The sequence below is a fragment of the Panthera onca genome, chromosome B1 (genome assembly GCF_046562875.1).
Source record: "Panthera onca isolate mPanOnc1 chromosome B1, mPanOnc1 haplotype 2, whole genome shotgun sequence".
Taxonomy (NCBI): Eukaryota; Metazoa; Chordata; class Mammalia; order Carnivora; family Felidae; genus Panthera; species Panthera onca.
In genome coordinates this window covers 53,199,022-53,224,923 of record NC_138342.1, presented here as the reverse complement: position 1 = coordinate 53,224,923, position 25,902 = coordinate 53,199,022, and the positions used below count along the sequence as shown (strand labels likewise).

General features: G+C 34.8%; 1 protein-coding gene across 11 annotated transcripts in view; it reads left to right on the top strand.

Moving 5' to 3' along the window:
- EPHA5 (EPH receptor A5) overlaps positions 1–25,902 on the top strand; it is a 342,710-nt gene that overhangs the window by 11,131 nt on the left and 305,677 nt on the right. For all 11 annotated transcript variants that reach the window (XR_009616374.3, XM_060654963.3, XM_060654961.3 and 8 more), the window contains exon 2: positions 23,297–23,361. Coding sequence is in view for 10 of the 11 variants with exons in the window: in XM_060654963.3 (XP_060510946.2) it covers positions 23,297–23,361 (65 nt within the window). In the remaining variant the exon portion in view is untranslated. The remainder of the gene's footprint in view (positions 1–23,296; positions 23,362–25,902) is intronic.

Sequence of the window (25,902 nt, the reverse complement as noted above, 5' to 3'; positions counted from 1 at the left end):
TAAAATTTGACATCACTGTTTTAGTCTGAAATATACAATTTTCTGGTCTGTTCAATTATATTCAGAATTTGAAATAGTACTAGGAAATAGATATTTTTTATACTTTCAGAAAAGTTTCTATAGAATTCTGTGAAGGCTTATCCTTTGTACATAGGTGAACATAAACAGGTGAAAGGAAGTTTAGAATGTACTGTATTTAGAACTGTTTATGAAATGTATGACTATTTGCGTGTAAATGAGTACACATACCTGTAAACCATAATTATAGATAACATTGATTATTGGCATACATTGTGCCAGACATTTGTACTAAGTAGTTTACATATAAATTTATTTCTTTTCCTCAAAACAAGCCTATGAAATAATAATAATAATAGTATATTTCTGTTTTACACGAGGAAAGTGAACAGGAAATGGTTAAATAACTTACCCACAGTTACAAATGTGAAAGTGGCAGAGATTTGCATTCAATCCCAGGTATATTTGACTCCAGCACTGCTCTTACCAACTCTTCTATGCCAGGAGAGACCATAGACTAAACTCTTCCAGATATCCACAGTTACTCTTGCCCTCCCTATCTAAGTAATGGCGCCTTCCAGACAGTGGGAAATGTCATAAAAGTACACACAAAAATTCATGTACTGTCCAGGGGATATTTTCTATTCAGGTCATTCGCTGCTCTGGATTTTTTTTTCCATCGCAATAAATACCTGATAAACTGCTCAAAGACTCTTGTGCTGATATGCCCCATGTTGACATCTCCTCTCTTCATTGCCCAGAACCCCATTAGCACAAGGCAAGATCTCTTCCTATACATTGCTCCCTTTCTACTTCAGAGCATGTATTCTTTACTTTTTAAATTGTTTTCTGTTGCTTTAGTATATAAGCAACCCAGTTCCGAATCCCTAGCCCACACTAAACTCTAGAAATAGCTTTGTATACCTGAAATCCCATTAAGAAAGTCTCTTGGAGGAATGATGGCACTAAGATGGTGACATATGTTGTCAGTGACTTCTGTCCCCCTCACAAGAACAACTAGCAACTATTCAAGAACAAGACACAATTGAGAAAATCCTAGAATATTGGTTGAGGCCAAAGCACCTCCACAAACCACATAGACCAAGACAGACTACACTGGAAGGATTAGACAAACAGCTACACCTTGACCACATTTCCTCTCCCCACGCCAGTGCAGCACAATGCAGAGAGGTCTCCCCTGAGCTCTGGTTCCTCCAGTGGGAAAAGAGAACCCAGAGGGGACAAGATTCCCCCAGCATTGTGAGTCACTTTTGTAGGAGCCCCTGCACTGATCTCACACCATGGGAACTGCAGGAGAATCCGTGGGCTTCGGTCACTGGGAATCTTCCTGCCATGGAGAAAGGGGAAGGGGACTGCAACAACCAGCACATGGATCATGGCAGACAAAGTTCATACCTGTAGTGCCCGAAGAGTAACTCTAACCAAGGGTTTTGCTCATCTGCAGAGCCAAGTGAGAAGTGTACTTCACTAGGAAACAGGGAAGGGAAGAAGAGATCTGTCTGATTTGGATCCTCAGAGGAGGAGTTTTGACAACCCTAGAGTTCAGTTTGCCCATCTCCAGTCAGGGAGCTGAATCCTAGCCCTACTTTCTGTGGAAAGTGTCTTATGGTCCCAACTGGTCAGAAAGGCTAGAGACAACTCCTGGAGGCTGTGTAGCCCAGCAGAGCTGAAGTTGAGAGGCAGCCAGGCAAAGCCAGTAGTTTGCAGAGCAAAGCCATTGGCTCTGTTCTGTTAAGAGACTTCAGCTATGGTTCAGCTTGAGTTAAGAGAACAAATAAAATGTTTATTGGCTTTAGAGTTGCTTCTTCCATGCAAACAGGGAATTTAATTTGTGTTTCTGCTCAGTGCTAAATACATCCTTTGACTTGTCCAACCAGGAAACATAACTGGAGCACCCAGGAAACTGTGTAGCCCATCCAATAGCCCTACATACAGTAGCACTTAACAGAGAGCACAGTCTTTCCCCATCTGTGAAACAAAACTGGTGGCCTCACTTGACCAAGGAATTCAGTGCACAGTCTTCCCAGATTCAGGTCTGAAAACCACAACCTGTACATCCCTGTATCCTTTCCTGACCATTTAGTAAACCTGACTGGAGAATTCAGGCAACTGTGGAGACCATCCAACAGCCTCACTTGGGTGGGTAGGCAACAAAGCCAGCAGTCCTGTCCAACTGTTCTCAGAAAGCAGTACAAGCCCCATCCCCATCCTCAGGACTCAAACAGTTGCCTCTCTTAAAAATAGACCATAATAGCAGGCTTCACCTGCCCAAGGACACTACCATTGGACACACACAAAAATGCCAACTGAGCTGACTGGTGAATAACTATCTCTGTCAAAGCAAATCAGTAAAGTCTGGAAGAGGAGCCCATTACTCAAATGTGCAGATACCAATGTAAGGAATCCAGGATCACAAATAAAATCAGGTAAATGTAACATCACCAAAGACATCTAATAAAGCTTTAATAATGGGCCCTAAATAAATGTAGATCTATGAACTGTGAGACAAAGAAATCAGAGTAAAAGAAATTGGGAAAACAATGCATGAACAAAACAAAGAAGTTTGACAATGAAACAGCAACTATCAAAAACAAACACATAGAATTCCTCAAACTGAAAAATACAGGGGTGCCTAGGTGACTCAGTCAGCTGAATGGCCGACTCTTGATTTTGGCTTAAGTCATGATCTCATGGTCATGGGATCAAGCCTCACATCAGGCTCCACATTGGGCATGAAGCCTGCTTAGGATTCTCTTTCTCTCCCCCTCTGCTCCTCTCCCACTCATGCTCTCTTTCGCTCTCAGAAAAGAAAAACACAATAACTGTACTGCAGAATTCAATAGAAATTCTCAAAAGTAGACTCAGCCATTTCAAAGAAGGAATCAGCAACCTGGAAGATAGGACATTAGAAATTACCCAGAGGAGAAAAAGAAAGGAAGGAAGGAAGGAAGGAAGGAAGGAAGAAAGAAGAAAGGAAGAAAGAAAGGAAAGAGAGAAAGAGAGAAAGAAAGAAAGAAAGAAAGAAAGAAAGAAAGAAAAAAAAAAAAGAAATGAAAGCAAGCCCACAAGAATTATGGGATACAGTGAAAAGAAGCAATATTCATATTATGGAAATTCCAGAAGGAGAAGACCAAAAGAAAGGGACAGAATGTATATTTAAGTAGCAATGTCTGCAGATGTTCTGAACTTGTAGAGAGAAATAGACATCCAGGTCCCTAAGGCCCAAAAGACCTCAAATAGATTTAACCCAAATAGGGCTTCACTGAAACACATTATAATTGAAATTTTAAAAGTCAGAGGTTAGGAAATAATTTTAAGGGCAGCAGAAGAAAAGAGAGAAATTACGTACAAGGGATCCTCCGTAAGACCATCATCAGACTTCTCAACAGAAACATTTCAGGCCAGGAGAGATGACATATTCAAAATACAGGAAGAAAATAACTGTCAACCAGGAATTCTATACCCAGCAAAGCTGTCCTTCAGAAACAAAAGCTGAGGGAGTTTATTTGTTTGTTTGTTAATGTATTTTTAAGAGATCTAGAGTGTGAGCCAGGGAGAGGGCAGAGGCAGAGAGAGGGAGAGAGTCTTAAGCAGACTCCATGCTGAGTGTGAAGCCTAATGTGGGGCTGGATCCCATAACCCTGGGATCATGACCTGAGCCAAAATCAAGGGTCAGACTCTCAACTGACTGAGCCACTAGGCACCCCTTGAGAGAGTTCTATTATCACCAGACTTGCCTTACCAGAGTGCTAAAGGGAATTATGTGAGTGGAAGTAAAAGAATGTTAATTAACAACGTAAAAACATGAAAAAGTAGTGTGAATTTCACTAGTAGTGGTATATATATATAGTCATAGTTAGATTCTGTAATATGGTAATAATGGTGCATAATTTACTTACAACTCTAAGTTTAAAAGTTTTTTTTTAAAGTAATAACAAATAACCATAACTGCAGTAATGTGTTATTACTTACACAATTTAAAAAGCATGTAGATTGTAACAGCAATACTCTAAAATGTGCGAGGGAGGAAAAGTAAAAGTATAAAGTTTAGGAATTATATTGAAGTTGGGGCGCCTGGGTGGCTCAGTCAGTTAAGCGTCTGACTTCAGCTCAGGTCATGATCTCACGGCTTGTGAGTTAGAGTCCCATGTCAGGCTCTGTGCTGATAGCTCAGAGCCTGGATCCTGCTTCAGATTCTGTGCCTCCCTGTCTCCCTGTCCCTCCCCTGCTCACATTCTGTCTCTCAAAAGTAAATAAACATTAAAGAAAAAAAATTTTAAAGGAATTATATTGAAGTTAAGTTGTTATCAGTTTAAAATATGGTATTATAACCTTAAAATAGTTTAGGTAAACCTCATGGTAACCTCAAGGGAATATCCTGTGGTAATTACGCAAAAGAAAATCATGATGAAGTCAAATCATACTGTTACCAAAAGCCATAAAAACACACACAGGAGTGGATGAGAAACAAGGAACAATGGATCTACAAAACATTCAGAAATTAACAAAATTGCAGTAATTGAGTCCTTACCTATCAATATACACATACCTTAGAGATATTGCAGGTTTAGTTCCAGAGTACCACAATAAAGCAAATATCACAATAAAGCAAGACAAATGATTTTTTGGGTTTCCCAGTGTATATAAGTTATATTTACACTGTACTTTACTTCATTAAGTGTACAATAACATTATGTCTAAAAAATGTACATACCTTAATTAAAAATACTTTATTGCTAGCCATCATGTGACCTTTCAGCAAATTGTAATCTTTTTACTGGTAAAGTGTCTTACCTAATGTTGACAGCTGCTGACTGATCAGGGTGGTGGTTGCTGATAGGGATGGCTGTAGCAATTTCTTAAAATAAGACAACAATGAAATAAAAATAAAAATAAGACAACAATGACGTTTGCCACATAGATGGAATTTTCCTTTCCTGAATGATTTGTCTGTAGTATGAAATGCTGCTTGATAGCATTTTATCCATGATGGAACTTTCAAATTGGAGTCAATCTTCTCAAACTCAGCCATTGTTTTATCAACTTAGTTTATGTAATATTCTAATCCTTTGCCATTTAAACAATCTTCACCAGGAGTAGATTCCATCTCAAGAAGACACTTTCTTTGCTCATGCATAAGAAGCAATTCCTCATCTATTAAAGTTTTATCATGGGATTACAGCAATTCAGTCACATCTTCAGGCTCCACGTCTAATTCTAGTTCTCTTGCTATTTCCACCACATCTGCTGTGACCTCCTCCATTGAAGTCTTCACACCTCAAAGTCATCCATGAGGTTTGAAGTCAACTTCCTCCAAACTCTTATGAATGTTGATATTTTGACTTCTTCCCATGAATCATGAATGTTCTTAATGGCATCTAGAATGGTGAATCCTTTCCAGAAAGCTTTCAATTTACTTTGCCCAAATCCATTAGACAAATCACTGTCCATGGCCACTATAGCCTTATGAAATGTATTTCTTAAATAATAAGACTTAAAAATGAACATTACTCCTTGATCCATGGGCTGCAGAATGGATATTGTGTTATTAGGTATCAAAACCACATTAATTTCATTGCACATCTCCATCAGAGATCTTGGGTGATCCCATGCATTGTCAATGAGCAATAGTATTTTGAAAGATTTTTTTTTTCCCCTGGGCAATAGATCTCAACAGTGAACTTAAAATATTCAATAAGCCATGTTATAAACAGATGTGCTGTTGTCATCTGTGCTTTGTTGTTGCATTTCCAGAGCAGAGGCAGAGCATATTTAGAGTAGATTTAAGGGCCCTAGGATTTTCAGAATGGTAGATGAGTATTTACTTCAATGTGTAGTCACTAGCTGCTTTAATTCTAGAACAAAGGAGTCAGTCTGTCCTTGGAAGCTTTGAAGCCAGTCATTGATTTCTCCTCTCGAGCTACAAAAGTCCTAGATGATGTCTTCTTCAATATAATGTTGCTTTGTCTACATTGAATATTTGTTGTTTAATATAGTCACTTCTACTGATTAACTTCACTAGATCTTCTGGATAGCTTGCTGCAGCTTCTATCGCAGTGCTTTGCTGCATTATCTTGCATTTTTATGTTATGGAAGTAGCTTCTTTCCTTAAACTTCATGAAACAATCTCTACTAGCATCTAACCACTTATGACCTTGCTCTGGATTAGGCTTTAGTTTAAGGAACTGTTGTGACTGGTTTGATCTTCTAATCCAGATCCCTAAAATGTTTCCTCATATCAGCAAAGAGGCTGTTTTGCTTCTTATCATTCATGTGTTCACTGGGCAGCACTTTTATTTCCTTCAAGAACATTTCCTTTGTAGTCACAATTTGGCTAGTGCTTTTGTGCAAGAGGCCTACCTTTTTGACTTACCTCCATTTTTGACATGCCTCCCTTACTAAGCTTAATCATTTTTAGCTTTGGATTTGTGAGAGATATACAACTCTTCATTTCACTTGAAACTTAGGGTTATTAGTTGGCCTAATTTCAGTATTGTGGTGTCTCAGGGAATAGGGAGGCCAGAGGAGAGGGAGAGAGGGGTATGTGGTTGATCAGTGGAGTAGTCAGAACACACACAATATTTATCAATTAAGTTTGCTATCTTATGTGGGCGTAGTTTGTGGCATTTCAAAACAATTACAATAGTAACACCAAAGATGGGTGATTATAGATTACCGGAACAAAAAAAATAATAATGAAAAAGTTCAAATTATTACAAGAATTACCAAAATGTGACACAAAGACACAAAGTGAGCAAATGCTGTCAACAAAATGTCGCTGATAGACTTTCTGGATGCAGGGTTGACAGACCTTCAATCTGTAAAAAATACAGTATCTACAATGCACAATAAAGTGAAGTGCAGTAAAATGAGGTATGTCTGTGTAGTGATGTATGTCAATTATTTCTCAATAAAACTGGAAAAAAGTATACTAAAAAACAAAGAAAAAGAAATCCTCCTTTGCAGAGTGTTATCTATTGCTGATCATTGCCCTTTGCTATCTTGGGAATAGAGGGTAGTTTTGAAAATACAGTTTTGGGGCGCCTGGGTGGCGCAGTCGGTTAAGCGTCCGACTTCAGCCAGGTCACGATCTCGCGGTCTGTGAGTTCGAGCCCCGCGTCAGGCTCTGGGCTGATGGCTCGGAGCCTGGAGCCTGTTTCCGATTCTGTGTCTCCCTCTCTCTCTGCCCCTCCCCCGTTCATGCTCTGTCTCTCTCTGTCCCAAAAATAAATAAAAAACGTTGAAAAAAAAATTGAAAATACAGTTTTGCTTTAACTCATGGTATTATATTTTTTAAGTAATTCTACTTCTTTGTAAAAGTGATGGGACTAAAAGCTTCAGTGAGAAACATGTTTACCTTTGTCTTCTATCCGAGTCAACCCCTTGAGTAGTGCAGTTTTTTTTTTCTTTTTATATACAGGGTTATATTAAATATTTTAAAATCATTTTGATGTAGTTTACATTATTAAACTACTCTATAGTTTACCAAGTGTTCTAACTTCTATTGTTTTATGAGCATCTCATTAAAAAAGCCTGTATAAATCAGTATCATAAACAAAGGAACCAAGACAAGAAAGTTTGATCTATTAAAAAATCAGAACTAGTTGTAAAGCAAATGGCTTGTAACTATAGAACCAGGACTTGACTTCAAAAGGCAGAGTTGAAAGAGTACAGGCTCGGGAGCCTGGCTGAACCACTTAGAGCAGTGTGACTTAGGGAAAGCTAGAAAACCTACCTGTGCCTTGGCTTTCTTGTTTGTAAAATGGAAATATTAATGCAATTTAGACTTGCAAAAATTAAGTGAATTCACATCTGTAGTGTTTTGTTAAAAGTTTTGGTACGTAATAAACATTATATGTGTTAAATATTACATCCACTAAAAAAATATAACGTGGTTTGGCATTCTGATATTTAGCAAGGGCTAATTTTCTGCATTAGTGAGTACTGTCTAGTATCTATTGTAAAAGGAAATGCCAGAAGAAACACACTTGACTTTAGTTCAATTGCTCAAGCAGCCCTTGTTTACTCCCTGTGTAAATCTTTCAGTGGCTCTCCAGTGACCTTATGTTACAATCTAAACTCCTGAGCCTGAGTACAAAGCTCTCAGTGATTTGCTTGTGGCCCATTTCTCCTGCTACTTCCCTCCTGTCTCCACATTCCAAGGCTCCTGTGTAGGACACCCGCTGTCAGTACACTAGATTCTGGGTGCTTGGTAGGGAACACTCAGCTCCCGCCTTCACCTAAGTAACTTCCCTAAGTAACTTGATCCTTATGCCTAAGTCTATATGGTAAGACCCTTCCCTAGTTTCTTCCAAGGTTCTGTGCCAATTCTTATTCCATGTGTAGCTTTTACCACTGAACTGAAATTGAGTTTTTCCTTGTTTGCACAGTTCTGGTATTGGATCAGAATAGAAATCATTGTAAAAAGTAAATGTTAATCAAAGACAAATTCTCTTCTAAACTAAGGATTTCCCATTAGCAGAGTTAATATGATTTGCCAACCAAAGCAAGTTAATTTCAAGATAAGTGGCAGTAGGTTTTTTGTTTGTTTGTTTGTTTGTTTGTTTCTGCCTTTACCACATGCATCAATATGAAGAAAGATTTGCCTGTCTGTAAACTTAGTGACAGCAAACCTCAATGCCTGACATTCCATATGGAATGAATGAACCAAGTATGAACCAAGTATGTTACACTCTATGAATTTATTTTTAATGAATGAATGTTAAGTCATGTCTTCATTTATTTAAAGGCATGACTTTTAACCACAACCAGTCTCACCTCATTGCTGTTTTGTTGGTAGAGTCAGTGTAACTCTTTTCCTAAATTTGTCACTAATAGCTTAGAGTTTCTGGCATTTTAAAGTCTTTTCTAAACTAAGAAGTTGACAAGGATTGTATGATTTTGCCAACCCAAACAAGTTAACAACAAGAAATTTGGCAGTACAATACTTTAAGTTTACCAAAAAATATCAATGAGAAGAAAGTTCTACTAATTAGAACACGACTAGAAAATAATTAGTAGGTATCTTGTGGCCTCTGTCTCTTTGTGCTTTCATCTGCTGTTGCTTCTCCCCCCACTCCATTCTTTCTTATGAGAAATTCTCAGAATTCATATGACCTGAGCCACTATCAGCCAACTAAAATAATTTTTTCTGCTTTAAGCATGATGTATTTTTACCTCTAGAAAAACAATTAATATAAAACATCTGTTTCTTAATGGTTTAAATTTCTTGGGAGGGGATAGATTTACTCTTTCATTTGTTCTAGATTTCCTGGATTATTTAGACTGTCACTTACTTTATGAAGCAGTTTAGATTTAGAACTTGGTAAGAATTCTTAATATTGCAAGGAAAATAGTAGTAAAATGGATAATATAACCATGTGAGTAGAATGACATTAAAAAATAAACTTAAGGGAGAAAGTTTAAAATGTAATGATGAGTGGCTTTTTAAGTAGAGCTCGGTTAATGTTTGGTTAGTGTATTTAATTCTAACCAGTGTCTAGTTAGTATATTTAATGAACTATCCCTTTTGGACATATATTTATTTATTCTAAAATATATATCAGAAATATCAGGGGGTGGATATTGTGTTATATTTAGCTGAGAAATCTTTGAAGTGATTCCTTCTCTAGATGGGAAGGATAATAATGATAAATGCTATTGCCTCATAATCTTTAATTCTCAGAAACCTCATGAACTGGATATCATTATTCCCAGTTTGTTGGTAAGAGATTGGGTTTGAGAGAAATCAAGTAACATGCATTGAGTTACACAGAAAATGAATTGACAGGATAGGAGTCAGGTGTGTTTGATGCTGAAGCTCTTTGTTCCACCCACTATGCTAGAGGTTGTATATATATGAATGTACTTTGTATTATGATTTATACTTTATTTGTGCATACCATTGTAATACCATTTCCAATGAAAGAATCATGTTTTATTTCAAAAATCACATGTTTCATAAGAAAATAATATAGTAATCATACAAATATAAGCAATGTATATAGAGACATGGAAAGCTTCTATTAAGAAAATCTCACTATCATCAGTGTTAAAGCAATTGAAAAAGAAATATTTAAGTACAACTTTCTGTTAGATGGCTGTCATTTCCTGGTAGAAAACTTGTCCATTTATATCAGCAAAAAAAAAACCCAAAAACCAAAAACCAAAAAACATTTTTTTTCCTGACTCTGGGATTTGAGAGAAGCTGGTCACAGTGGTATTTGTGTTTGGGGGTATTGAACAATGCACGAAGAATAGTCTTAACAATTTTTCAAAATACAGAGAACTGATTTGCATTTAATAGGTTCTTATGTAAGTCACTGTTGAAAGCCAAGGACACCATATTAGTAATGGTTTTCAAACTCTTTTTTTTTTTTTAAGCCGTAGAAACTCATTCAAAAGAAGTCACTGTGGAAGCTCAGTATGTGAAGCAGATAATAACAGAGTTGTTGGGTTTCTTGGCTGTGTTTTCACCTCTCCCTCTTTTTATCTGTTTGTGCCTCTGAGACATCTCTTTAGAACCACAGGGCCATGTTGAATTGAGTATGAAGACCGCTATGTTAAAATATAAAAGGAAAGTTGCATAGAAGATCAGTATGCTATGATCCTGACTTGTAGCTTTCTGACAGACTAACTGAAAAACAAATTATAATATGTAGTCAGGTTTAGTTTGAACCAAGAGTTCAAACTTAGTATCCTAACCTATAGGTGCTCATCACAACCTCAAAACATTATTAAATATACCATGTCTTGGACCCTCCTAGACTTACTGATGAAAATTCATTAAAGTTCTTTGGAAATCTCTGAGTTTAGAACCTGGGAAGCTATAGAATTTATCTCTAGATAAATTCTGACTCTTGTTAGAAAGCCTCACATAGAACAGAGCTACTCAAAGTTAAATGTGTGGCCTGGGTGATGTCAGCCTGCAGTGGTATCAGTACAAAGATCAAGAGTTACCTTTTCCAGACTTATGGCAATTTGATATTGCCGCAGCAATCCAACTGTGTGATAGGTAGATTTGCCATACTGAACAGAGAGCATAGCCCAGTTCTAATGTTGTCTGACTTGAATTGAATATAAGAATCACTTGCATGGTGGGGATTTTCTAAGATGCAGTTTCCTGGGCTCCACCTAATATCCTAATTTTGTAGGTTTTAGAAGGAGCCAGTGGATTTACATTCCTAAAGAGCGCTATAAATGATCCTACTGCTGATTATAGAAACATCACACTTTTAAAAAATAATAAAATCTTTATATATGTAAATATAGATATAAATATATAAATATATATATGTAGATAGATACAGATGACACATGTAAATGACTAACACTCAGAAAATGCTATATAAATGTGTTTTTTATTATTAATCTCAAAAAGAAAAGTATAAAAATGTGCTAAGGCTGAAGGTGATGTATATTAGAATTCAGATAACACTATATACAATAAGGAAATATAAGATAGATACTTTAGAGAGTTATAAAGCAAATACAAAAATGCAAACGAAAAAGATATTCTAAGTATAGTTTGTTATATAGTACATGATAGAGCCATTGATATCAGGACTGATCCTCAAGGTGTATGGTTAATACCCCCTTTACATTTAAAAAAATACTATACTCATTTTGAATGTGTTTCAAAACATTATATATATATATATATATATACATATATATATATATACACACATATATATGTATATATATACATATACACGTATATATGTATACATATGTATACATATGTATACATATACATATATATATATATATATATATATATATATATATATATATATATCATCAATACTAAATGTTCATTTAGATGACTGTGCCTAAAAAAGAGTCTGACTCAGGGGACATAGGAGGATTATTTCACAAGTAATGTACATTCAAGCAAAATTCTAGTCTCAGGACCAAGCAATGAGAACTCTGAACAATCAGCAAGATATTACCTGTTTTCTTCACTGATGTATCCTAGGACCTAGGACAGTTCTGGGTACTTAAATAGATGTTAAATAAATATTTGTTGAACGAGTGAACCCTCACTCATTGATGGTGCCATATTCCATAGAATTGAAATAGAAGTTAAGGCAGTGAGCTATACTTTTTCCACAATTGCTCATATATTATCTGTATTATGTAGGATTGAATTAGGTTGCAGGGAACAGAAAAAAAAAGTTCAATAGTGACTTAGATGTAGGGGGCTTGTCTTTCATATGTCTGGGAAAGAAGTTTCAGGGTAGAAATTTGGTGATTTGGGTTCAGTGTTTAATGATGTCAGGACTGGAATCATTGATGGGTTTTTTTGGCCTTACTCTCAAGCTTATTGCCTCATCATTGCAAGAAGGATGATACATCTCCAAACATCACATCCAGTTCAGAACAAGAAGAGAAAGAGAAGAGCCAAGAATCATCTCAGCTGCACTATTCCTTCAGCTAGACAACAAAACATTTCCAGACTGGAAAGCAGATTTCTGTTTATATCTCATTAGCTGGATCTACATAACAAGGCTACCAGATTCAACAGAGGCTAAGATAATAAAGACATGATTATCATTTTTTGTTAATGCCATACGTGACCCATTGTCTGGTACTAGACACATCGCTAGTCCAAACTCAGCAATTGGATTCTTATTGGTAAGAATCCAATACCAAGGAAGGAGAAAGAAAGTAAATAATTAATAGGCAAAGAAAGCATCTTTGACAATACCACAGAAAAGTGAAAGTACCTTTGCTTTATTTCTTTTTCTCCTTTTCCTTTTTTTTACTTTGTAAAAGGAGAAATAGCCAAGTACTGAGGTTACATTTTGATTTAAAAAAGTCGAGTTTAGGCACCAGGTTAACTGGGCAAGCATAACTGCTATTAGATCATCAATCTTAACATCCTATAAGATATAGAACTCACTGTATTTAATAAACTAACTTAAAAATTACTTTCCTGTTGTCTTGAATGCTGCCAGCTATTTCGAGATGGGTAATTAGGGCTGGGTACTGAACTGTTTATATTCAGCCACCTAATGTTATTGGGCAGAATATTTGTTCATACTTATGTCTGTATTGCTGTACATTTTGACTGGTTTTTCATGATAAATCACTACCCACCCATTTTTTTAGTATATAGGTTTTTAAAAATATTTTAGGTAATAAAGAATTATTATGTAGGGTTTACATTGGAATTAAATTTTAACTGAACTATAACACTGATAATGAGCATAATGACTTCAGCTGACAGCAAAAATTTGGGTCACTTCTCATTTTACAAAAAGGGCTACTGGGCTACCCAAGTTTTTACTCATTTTTTTTGGAAATGCCATCACCTTAAAATGCATTCTGTGATTTTGTGCAAGTTCCTGTTTTAGTTCATGTTCAGATTCAATCATCATTTATCCTACCCTGAAGGCTTGAAAGCTAATGATTATATAGATTGTTTTGCAGTTTGTGGGATTTCAGTCAAGCATTAGGGATAATTAGGGACTGGGGTAAGGATGCATCCAAAACAAAGAATCAGCTTTGCATATATTTAACATTCTGTTTTTATGTGCTTTTTGGCATCTAAGGACAAAGTATACTTGGACAAATATATGCTCTGTTTTGCCCCCAGTTAACATGTGCAAAGCATAATGAATAGCAAAATTAAAAATTAAGAAAAGAGAGTTCATAATGATTTTGTTGCTCACCCTTTGGTTTTCAGGAATCTTGTAACTAACTTGAATCTTGTTGGAAATTTGATACTAAACTGTGATTTAGCCCAGGAAAAACTAATGATTTTTCTGTTTGGATTAATATATCTGAAGGTTTCCATCTTATATACAGTACTATTAGAATGTTATGGTAGATGCTGGCTTCTGTAACATATTATTCAGAATTCATTGATCTAATAAAACTCATTGAGGTATAAGAGTTAAGAGTTTCAAAGGAGTAAACCTTTGGATTCAGCAAGTCCAACATCGGGCAAGTGTGATATAGAAGCAAGAGCAAGAGCTTTGGAGTTAGATAAGGCTTGGATTTATATTCCAGCTGTGTGCTTATTAGCTCTGGGACCTTGGACCACTGCCTTATTTAACTTTTCTCCACTTCAATTTCCTTATCTGAAAAATGGGGGAAAAACATACCAAAGGATCATTGCTAAGACTAAGTGATACAACATATATTAAGCACAGACACATATAACTTTATTAGTTTCAATCACTGATATTAAAGATATGAAAATTGAGTCCCTCAAAGTAAAATCATTTCCACAAGCTTACATAGTAGCAAATCAGAACCATAGAATTAATGAATATTCTCTGTGCGGTGAACCATTCAAAAAGTGAATTGTGAATAAGCACATTTATTTCAACTGTTAAAGATTTATGCTATTTTGTAAGGAACAGCTTCATATATACACAGTGTGGTGTGGAACTGAGCAGCTACTAAATGAGTGTATTTTGTGATGTGATGATTTTCAAGCCTGTTATGTCATCTAATGTTGACTTTTCTCTTTAGAATGAAAACAATATGTAAGATTTGACAAGTTTGGTTACCACACCTGACAAGGTAGCTGCTGAAAACCATATGGTTTTGCTCTTTTCATGCCATGTGTCCTGTGAATGTAGCAGACTGCTCATTAGTCATAATTTAGCTGTCAATGGATCTCAGTGTTACCTTTGCCTAAAAACTTTGTATGGACTAACAGTGGATACTAATTCTGAATTCCTCCTTGCCATCTCCATGAATTTACAATTTCAGAATATATTAACAATTCAGAATGTTTTAGTATACATTTCTGATTGTTTTATGCTTCCTTCAGAGTTTTATGCTTCTTAGTATGAAATCCTACTGCTTAGTGTACAAAGAGCAGTGGCTAACACTTCTCCCTACCATATGAAAAATATTTTGAAACAAAATGAAGAAAAAGAAAAATAACAAAATCAATAGAAATGAAAATATTTTGAAACCATTAAAGGCAACAGTCATGCTTTGTAGTCAACAATTAAGCATAATATATTAAGATTTAAGGGAACGAAGCTCATTTTAGATATCATTTCAAAGATAAATAATCTGAGCTTAAGTCACTCATTTGGAAATACTATTGGAATTCCGTTAGTAGAATATTAGAGGTACCAAGACAGGATAGAAGAAGAGCAGACCCTGGAATAAAAGAGACTGGAGTTTGCCTTCAAATTCTGCCACTTAGCAATTGTATCAGTAAGGATGTCTTCCTCTGCAAATAACAGCAAATCACTTCCTCAGTGGATTAAGCAACAAAATTGATTTTTTTCTGACATAACAGAAAGTCCTAAGAGAAGCAAGTTTCAAATTTAGATGGATTAGCTACTCTATGATATAATTTGGAACCAGATACTTCCCAACCCTTCATTCTGCCAACCTTAATCTGTAGGTTTTGCTCTCCTGCTGATTCTCCTTATTTTCTGTAGATGGCTGCATCAGATCCAGGAAACACACCCATACCCAGCAACTTTCAAAGCAGCCAGGAGTTTCCTTTTCTAATATTTTCTTCTCCAAAACTCCCTTGGCTTCAGGTCTCCTTCAGAGCTCATTGGACAGAACTGAATCAATAGTGAAACCACACAATGGAACTGAAAATAAGTTGGGGATTGCCAAATTGTGGAAAATAAAGGAGGGAAAAGCCTGAATGAAACTGGAGAGGAAAATGGAGACCAACCCTGGAAGGACTTGTATTAAAAAATGAAACATAACGATAAGGTTTGAAGTAGGGGAGTGACACGATCGTATTAGTTGCCTAGAAAGATCTTTCTGAAAGCAATGTTTTGAGGAAATTGTTAGGGATCATGCCTTTCTACTAAGACACCAGTTAAGATATTTTTCAAGTGAAAAATTATGGCATGAATTTGGCTAGAATGGTTATGCTGTGGAAGGAAACAGAACAGGCAGTTTAGAGAGTTAGATACAGGATATAGTTGGAATGGGTGGGATTTGGTCACTGATTTGCTGGGGGAGTAAAGGTAAAGGGAGACAAAGATTACTCACTGAATTCTGGATAGAACAAGTAGTTTTTTGACATTGCATTCACTGAACTAGGGAACATAGCAGGAGATGTTTGCTTGTTGTTGTGCACGGAAGATACTTTGTGCATTTGGGGATGACTGGATATCATAAATGTGTTGAAAGCCAGTAGACAGCTTTATAAATTGATCGGGATTTAAGGAGAAAGAAATAGACAAAATATATGGATTTGTGAGGATCATCAACATCTACATTGTAACTGAAGACAGCAATTCATGAGCCTCTCTACATGGGTCCTTATGTTAGGACATATGCTAATATGACTATTAAAGCAAGCAAACAATCAACAAAAAAATTTACCAATCATTTTCCATTCTAAACAGTCTAATTCAGTATGTATGGAGTGGTACCAAGACACTTGTTCTTTCCAAATTCTTTTGCTTCTTCTTTTATTTTTATTCCTTTCTTATATCTTAGGCAAGAATCATTGGTATAGAATGAGAAGTGTAATCAGTCCAGAAAAATAGAGTATTAATCAAAGCCAAGGTTTGAAGGTAAGTACAGGAACAGTAGCTTATAATGGAAAGAAGTAGCTAGACAAGTAGAAGAAAGTCACAGAAATATATTGTCCCTGAAGATAAAAGATGAGAGAGTTTGTCCCTGGGGGTCATGGCCAAATACTGCCAAATTAGGAACTCAGAGCTATGTGATTATCACAAATAAACTTGGTAACAGAAGTTTTGGTAAAAATAGCGGGTTTGAATCCAAATTACAGTGGATTAGGAGAAGAATGAAGAGGATATGCAGAAATAGATAGGAGTGTTGACAACTCATTTAATAATTTGAATTTAGATGAGGGCATTAGCTGGAAGAGAATATGAGATTTATTTTTAACATTTTAACTAAAACTTTACAAAGTAATTTAATTTATGACAGAACTGATTTCCCAAAGACAATAGACTTATTAGGTAATGTTGATGGCTTGAGGCCACTGTTAGTTAATTACATATATATATGTATATATATATATATATACATATATATATATATATATATATATATAATATATAATTATGCATATATATACACACACATATATATGTTTATATATACATGATTATGATATTTTTCTCAAGCAGTGTTCACCAGCCATACTTTATGTACAAATAAAGTATGTTCATTCATAATTAGGGTTTAGTTCATGGCCCTTGAATGTCCATGGAGGTAGATGGTTGTAATCAAAGTATCTTACATCCAGGTTTTAAGTAAGGAACTTGTTTGTGAGAATCCATAATCAGGGCTTGTAGTTTGTCATGAAGACTTTAAGTATTACTTGATGCTTTCTTCTTTCCTTGATTTCCCTGCTGGGCTCTGAATGAGACTGCAAGCTGTCAGTGTTCGTAGTGAGCCTATAGGTTTATTGGGAAGATTCAATGGAAGTTACTTGATACAATATCTGACACATAGTATGCACTGAATAAATTCCTTTCTCCATATTCTTTCATTTTTTTTTTTTTCCTGGAAAAAATTGTGCACATGGGTTGCTCAGAATTAAAAAAAAAAAAAATCTCCCATTTGTTGTCTGCAGAAATACTGTTGGTTATGGAATTTTGCCTTCAAGTAAAGGGATCCCAGAAATCTACATAACACTTCTAAACTTATAACATAATTTTTACCAAATTTACAAATTAAGTTTTCCAATGGGAAACACATGTACTCTTTCCCTGCACTCATATTGTCAACTCTTCTTTGTTCCCTGCAGCAGTTGTCAAATTATAAAATTTAGCCTGGAAGCAAGAAATCACATCTGTGCTGAATGGGACCAAGGAGAGAGGCTGGACAGCTGTACATCTGGGGTTTGTTCCCGCAGATCAGTAAAATGTGTGCTATAATTGAATCCAGTAGCTTTTCTGATATTGTTAAATGGAAATCAATAAATAAGCATCTATCAAAATTCTACTGTATGCAATGGGGCTTTGAGTCAATGCTTTCAAAGAAAGAGAATGCTATTTTATCTGCTACTAATCCAAAGTATTCTATCTTTATACTGTAGTGGAGGTCCCAATACCATTACAATTATGTTTATGTAAAGATCACGGGAAAAACAGAAACAAAATACGAGTAAGAATATGCTTCTGGGTCTTTATTTTATAAGGATCACAGATTCTCTCAAGGCCTTGAACACTGATGGTGCTGGGATTGAGTGTCCTAGAGCTGTCTTTTTGTAAAATTTGTTTAATTTGAGAGAAAGAGAGCACATGCACACGAGCGGGGGAGGGACAGAGGGAGTGGGGGGGATAGAGAGAGAGAGAGAGAGAGAGAGTCCCAAGCAGGCACCACACTCTCAGTGCAGAGCCTGATGTAGGGCTTGAACTCAACAAACCATGAGATCATGCCCTGAGCCAAAGTTGGACATTTAATCGAATGACCCACCTACGGTCCCCCTTGAGCTGTCTTTTAACTCTTTAAAGTTTCAAAACACCTTCATCCCAGTGTGTTCCTGGAGAATCCAATAAATTTTTTCCACATTTTATGACTAATATTAGCAAGATATTAAGGAGAAAAATATGGAATCAGAATGATATATGGAAAGTTATGAATATTTGAAAGTTATGATTATTGAAGAGCATATTTGAATTATTGACTCAAATTAATCTTTAATTGTTACAGTGTGTGAAGTTGAAAACTTAGGAATCTTCTTATACATATTCCAATTTACTCATTCTATCCTTTCTTTTCCCCGCCCTTGAATCGCAACCAAAAGAATGAGTTAGCAACTCTCTGGCTTTTCTGGAAGTAAATTCTTTAAAAGCTTTCTGTTTGTGAAAGAAAGCATTAAAATTATTAGTGTGTAGTAATGAAATTAAAGCATGCTTAAGATTAGTTTGAGTTAATTTCAATTATAATCATTATAATCTGTTATTTGGTTGGACAGTTAACTTATTTTTACTTATTAAAAAGTTCTTACAGTAGTGAGTCTTTTTTCTCCCTATATTAACTTTAGGAATTTGTAATAGACTATATACTCATTGACCCCTGAAGAGTTATTTCTCCTGGAGAATGAGCCTTCTTAATTACTGATGAGAATACCAACCAATATGCCCATCTTCATTGTAATTATATAATGGCTGAGGGAAATGACCTTGAAGACTGTCTTTCAGTCTAATAGTGTAGCTTTATTTTAAAATATAAATAATAGAATAAAAACATTTTCCATAAAATTTCTGATATCTAATTAATGTCTCCCGGAGTAACTGTGGTATCAAACATTCCCTCTAATTATATTCATTAGTGGCTTCTCCCAGACAAGTTTTAATTAAGTTGTACAATGAAGATCAATACTCATTGTGTATTCATTGCAATTTACAACAAGCATATATACTGTTCAGAACAATTTAATTACTGTAATTGTTGCACAGAAGATACTTAGTGACTGTGCTCCATTACTGCCAATCTCCCCTTTTAATAAATTCGGTAATGAAATTGGGTAATGAAGTTCTGAAAATTCACATTTATGTATATTCTATGTCTAAACTTCTGTTTTTTATGTAACTAGCTTAAGTAGTGGGGGAAATGGAGGCATTAATAATATCAGTGTCATAGTGTTTTTTCATGCATGCCATCATAAATGTTGGGAAATTATTAGAGGATAAATAAGAACACTTGTAATAACAGTTATATTAGTTATGTGAAGAATAATTTAAGGGTGTTGGGTAATAAGAACAATCTATTTCCCCTTAAATAAGACTTCAATTTTTTTTACTCTTATTTCCTTAGTTTTAATTTATAAGGAACGCATCCAAATGTGCTAACTTCTATTAATGAATATCATGTTACTGCTGTACTACTGGTCAAAGAATGTGAAAGTAGAGATTTTCTGGTAGCATCATAGGTGTATACCAGGGTTTCTTAACTTTGGCACTAGTGAAATTTAAGCCACATAATTACTTACTGGGGAGTGGGGAAAGTTTTGCTGTGCATTAAGAAATGCTTAGCTGCATACCTGGTTTCTTCCCATGAAAAGCCAGTAGCAAATATTCCTCCCACCCTCCAGTTATGACAATCAGGAATGTCTCCAGATATTATTGGATGCCCATGTTGAGAATCACTGGTGTATGTTGATTCAGACACACCCTCCTGATCTGCCCACTGACCAAATGATTCATTAATAAGACAAACAGCTATTCAGCTGTTCTGAGTGCAAGCTAGGTTCAGAGGCATGAGTCAAACGTGGTATTCCTTTAAGGCAACAGTACAATTCCGTATATTCAGTGTTTTGGAGCTAATAATTGGGTGCTAATAGAAGATTCAGTAATAATAGCTTACCTAGGTTTAGGAAAGAGGACTAGGATGGCTTCTGGGAGAAAACAGTTCCTGAAATATGTGTTATTGGACAAATGAAGAGCTTAGAAATTCAAATGGCGGAAAGGGCATCTGAGACAGCTAAAACAGCATGTGTAAAACTTGGGAGATTTTGTAGAGAGCTAACATTCTGTATCTCTACACTTATATAATCTCTACATCTCTCTCTATATATATCTATATTTCTATCTTCATGTAAATATCTCTATCTACCTATCTAGCTATAATTTTAATTATTTTTCCTGAGGCATCAAATTCCAATTTCCTCTGAATTATATGAACAAAATTATGATATATCAACCTGCAAGTAATTGCCTGAAACATCTAATTTTACCCTTTTTTCAATTTCCAATTTTGTAATCATATGTATAAGTATCTTCTTAACATTGTGAATTTTATGAAAACATCTGTTTCAAAAAGAAAAAACAGTTTTAAACAGTAGTAGGAAGTGACATATGTGTCTATTTATCTGAAGAAAAAGTTTTGACAAAGTCTTCATAAGAAAGATAATGTGCATTCCTATGATGGGTATTCTCATGTGTTTGGTAATGTATTCCAATGTTGAAAGCACCTAATACATTGTATTAACAGCCTACCTAGTATTTTGAATTTATTCATTTAATTTCACACACATATACCTTTTAAGCCAAAAAAAAAAAAAAAGAATAGTGATTCAGGTTAAAGTTAATTCAAGCGAAAGGAACTAAATTTTAGAAAGACATCTGGAAATGTGTTGTTAATAATGAATATTTGAAGATCCACATGTTATTAAGAGGTCTACAAGGAATGCTGTGTTTCTCCTGGCAGGCTAGTTAGGAATTCCTAGAATTCCTATTCACATCAGTTTGCCACCACAGGATTAAGTTCAGTTCGACTGCCATCGTAGTAGAAGGCCTTTAGCTTGCTGATTTGCTCTACTTTATCAGGTCTACACAGATACACTGCTGCTCAATATCAAAGGTGAATCAAATGAATCATAAGGATGAATAAACATAATGATTTAGGTTCTGTACTCCCCTGGTATTTAGTCATGTCTAGACATAGCCCTAGTGTCCCAGAAAAACTAAAATGAGGACAAGGACATTTAAGTTTAATGTAGCTTTATTCCCATGGAGACTAGAAAAGCCAACAATAGAATAAAAAGAGTATGGATGTAACTAAAAAATTAGATTTAGTGGGATGGCTGGTGTATTTGCAAGGTCAGTGGGTAATGGAACAGTTTTGGTTTGTTTATTGTCTTTACTGTTTGAAACAATAGTTTTTCAGCTAGGCCAATTTCTTCTAAAAAAGAATAATCCAACAAATTGTTTTATTATTCTCTAAAGCCACTATATGTGTAGCCTAAAGATGATAGACATTCTATAGGCATGGATTTTTAAAGAGCTCAGAACCTAATGAGGGAAATAGACAAGTTTATTAAATACATACACATCATAAAAGGTTTTCATATATATGTGGTATTGAGTGTATATCTGTGTTTTCTAGAACTTAAAACTTTGGATTTATCTTTATATTACTACTATTATTAGAGACTATTAAATTAGCATATAAGATATACATGTTTGCAAATGTTATATGAAATAAATCAATGGATAATAAGGCTTAAATGCACATAATTTCTACAGTACCTAATTTTTTTAATTTAACTTATGATCCTAATGTCCTTGATTGTAATAATTTTACCTTAAATTTTCTTATAGGAGTATTGTAACACATTTTCCAACCTATCAACTATTACTACTTTACTACTCCAGCTTTATATTACAGATAGAATCTTTTTTTTAGAATTGATGGCATTTCAACATAGTGGTTCTTGAATGTAGTTTAAAGAAGCTTTAGTACCTCCAACTAGGATTAACCCAGTTGTTTTCCTTTTGGGTCCATATGCCATGCTCATTCAAAGTGGTTTAGCTGCATGTTGGGCCACGTAGATCATTTGGGTTAGGCATAATAGGCTGAAAAGATAATGATCTGTGATCCAGGTCTGAAGCAGTTTGACTGTTCAGTATCCTTAATTAAGTTTAATTTAGGAGGAGAGAAGAATAGGCAAACCTGTTGAAATATAAACACTGTGTGTGTATGTGGATGAGTGTGGGTGCACGTGTATGTACATACTGTTTCGTGGCTTCCTTTTGGAATGATGATATTGAAACTAATTTGACAATAAATTTCATATAATTTAAAAAAAGACTTTTATTCTTGGAGTTCCCCGAAATTTAGGAAATCCAGCCATAATTGAGGTCTGCATTTCAAAAATGTAGTTGATAGTTCTATAAGAAGCACATTTTAGACTATGGTTATTTGTAAGTAGCTGATATTTTGGGGAATGCAGTGGACAGTTAGCTATAGCAACAACTCTGAAAGCTACTATAATTTTCTTGGATTGGTTAAAGGTGTGTAGATTTATTTCTTAATTTAATTTGCAATTTGGATTACAGATTTCAGTTAATATCACGAAAAAATCTTACAAGCTTGGGAATAGCTTATTTTTATTTAATGTAAATTATTTGTTAATTGCTTTATAACATTAAAATACAGTATGTTTAGTCACAAAGTTATGGCAGCTTAATCCCCGAATTTAGAGCCATTAAAGAAGTGGCTTGGTCTTTATACGGTTTTCTGTGGACCTTCATTTTTTTCTTTTTCTTATTACCAGTTCTTTTCCTTTATCCTTGTTTGACAAAAAAGAGCACGTAGAGTAATGACTTGTTTATATTTTCTGTAATTGTTTTCCAAATGTTTATTCAAAATCACTTATTCTCTTGCATTCAAATAATGTTTTCACTGAATTATCACTCTTGTATTCATCATAATGAATACTTAATCTAACTCCATTTATGTAAGAAATATGCACTCTTAATAACACTATGAAAATAGTGATGCTTTTTTATACATTTGACTCAGTTTTGTATTCTTTTTCTTTCAGTGAATTTATTGGATTCACGTACTGTCATGGGGGACTTGGGATGGATTGCTTTTCCAAAAAATGGGGTAAGCCTTTATAAAATTTTCCCTACAACTTAAACTACCTGAGTAGACATCTTGTTAAATGTCATACACAAAAATTCACTGGAGATATTTTGATTTGCTATTATCCTGGTTATATTGAATAGGAAATAAAAGTTAACATATCAATTACCAGTGTTGATCAAATGCACTTTATATTGTATTTCATTCGCTATATTAGGGAATAAAAATATTGTAAGAAATTCCTTTAAATTTTACAAAGATTAAAAGTGCCTCAGACTGTCAAGTCTGTCATCAGTCACAGGTTTTCTTTCAATTCTTGAATTTTTCTTCAGTGAAAGCTTTCAGAAAAGGTGCTTCATTGGAAGATTTTTATAACCAGAAGTTGTTTTTATTAGTAATTTATTTTACTGGTGTACATTAGAAATAAAATGTTTTGGGTAAAAATTAGGTAAGCCATTTTTAAAACAATATGCCTGTTCGTGTATTTATACTAACAATCTTAATGCATAGATTATATGAAAAAGTATTGAATTATCTTCTGCTCAATTAAAAATACATCTTTATTATCAGATAGAAAATGAATGTGTAACATATTGTGACATAAAATCATATTTTGCAGAAAATATTAACTGTATTAATTGACTATTACATTAAAAACAATTTAGATTTTGAGAGATTTTTATTATCTAATAACTTAAACATTTAACTATTCCATAATTTTCAAACTAAAACTGTCCAGATTCAGTATACAGTCATTTTGTAGCAAACACAAATAATATATTTCAATACTGAATTTTGAGAAAATAATTTAAACAATTTGGATACTTAAAACTGTATAGTATAGTGTATATATGTAATTAATTTAGAATATTATTCACACTAATAATAGTTCATGTGACTTAAAGGTTAATTTAAGTTTAATTAAGTAATCGAATATTACCATAACCCAAATAGCTAAAACTTGATTTTTTTTAAATTTTTTTTTAATGTTTATTTATTTTTGAGACTGAGAGAGACAGAGCACGAATGGGGGAGGGGCAGAGAGAGAGGGAGACACAGAATCCGAAGCAGGCTCCAGGCTCTGAGCAGTCAGCACAGAACCCAACACGGGGCTCGAACCCATGAACCATGAGATCATGACCTGAGCCGAAGTCGGACCCTCAACCGACTGAGCCACCTAGGCGCCCCTAAAACTTGATTTTTTTTTTAACTTGATGAGAAAATCAGGTATGTTATTCAGCCCTTTACACAGAGAGTTATTATGGAGGTAAAACAAGTAGTATTAATTGTTTGAAATCATAATCATTTGTATGCTAACATCTTAATCTCAGTGTGGTTTCTCTTCTTTCATTAAGATGATACTTCTGGGGTGCCTGGGTGGTACAGTCAGCTGAGCATCCAACTTTTGATTTAGGTTCAGGTCATGATCTCACAGTTTATGAATTCCATCCCCTGCATTGGGCTCTGCACTGACAGTGCAAGTCTGCTTGGGATTCTCTCTCTCCTTCTCTCTGTCCCTCCTTTGCTTGCACTCTCTCTCCGAAAATAAATAAATAAACATTAAAATATATTAACAATTAAAAAAGCATAGTATTTCTTTTTGCTTGTTAAAAATTATGGCTGCATTTAGAGATATACTATAAATAAAGTCGTATTAGCAGATTGTTAAGATATTAGGACGTAAATATAAGTTAAAAAGAAAAAGAATAGTAACACCCAGATACAGCCAGTACCAAGTAGTGGTATATATTCTTAGTCTGTATCTCTTTTATCTTTCTTATGTTCTTCCTTCTTCTTTTCTGTTTTCTTCCTCCCATCTCTCATCTAGAATTATTTTCTTTCTTTCATCTATGGTCACCCCTATACAAGTAGATGGCTGGATGAAAACCTATAGGTATATTTTGTACTCTGCATTTTTTCACATACCAAAAATGATTTATTGCATAAATATTTTAAATTGAGAAGGTAGCTGATAGGTGGGGTTGAAGTTATTTTTTTAACAGCCTGAGAAAATATGTCATATTCCCTTTGAATGTAGTTTTGTGTGTGTCCTCTTTCTGTTCAGAAGTTACTCAGAAAAGGTTTGGCAAACTGCATCTTTAAGGATAAATCTGATTTGTAGTTGCTTTTGCAGCTAAAAATTGGGGGGGGAATTATTCAATTTTGTACATGAATTTTGTATAAAACACTACTGTATCCTTTATAAAAACATAGTCCTTTTATATTCAGAATGAGCTCTTTCCAGTCATTCTGACTACTTTGTGCTTTCTTTTTCTTTCCATTATCATTATTATAGTGTTGATTTTGCTGTTTTTTCCTAAAGTTTGTTTATTTTGATAGCACACACATGCAAGTGGGGGAGGGGCGGAGAGAGAGGGAGAGAGAGAATCCAAGCAGGTTCTGAACTGTCAGCTGGATCCAGGGGCTCAATCTCACCACTCATGAGATCATGACCTGAGCGGAAACCAAGAGTCTGATGCTTAACCGACTGCCCATCCAGGCGCTCTGGCTGTTCCATTTATGATTAGATAAGCAACACAATTCTAGGTGACATATAGATCA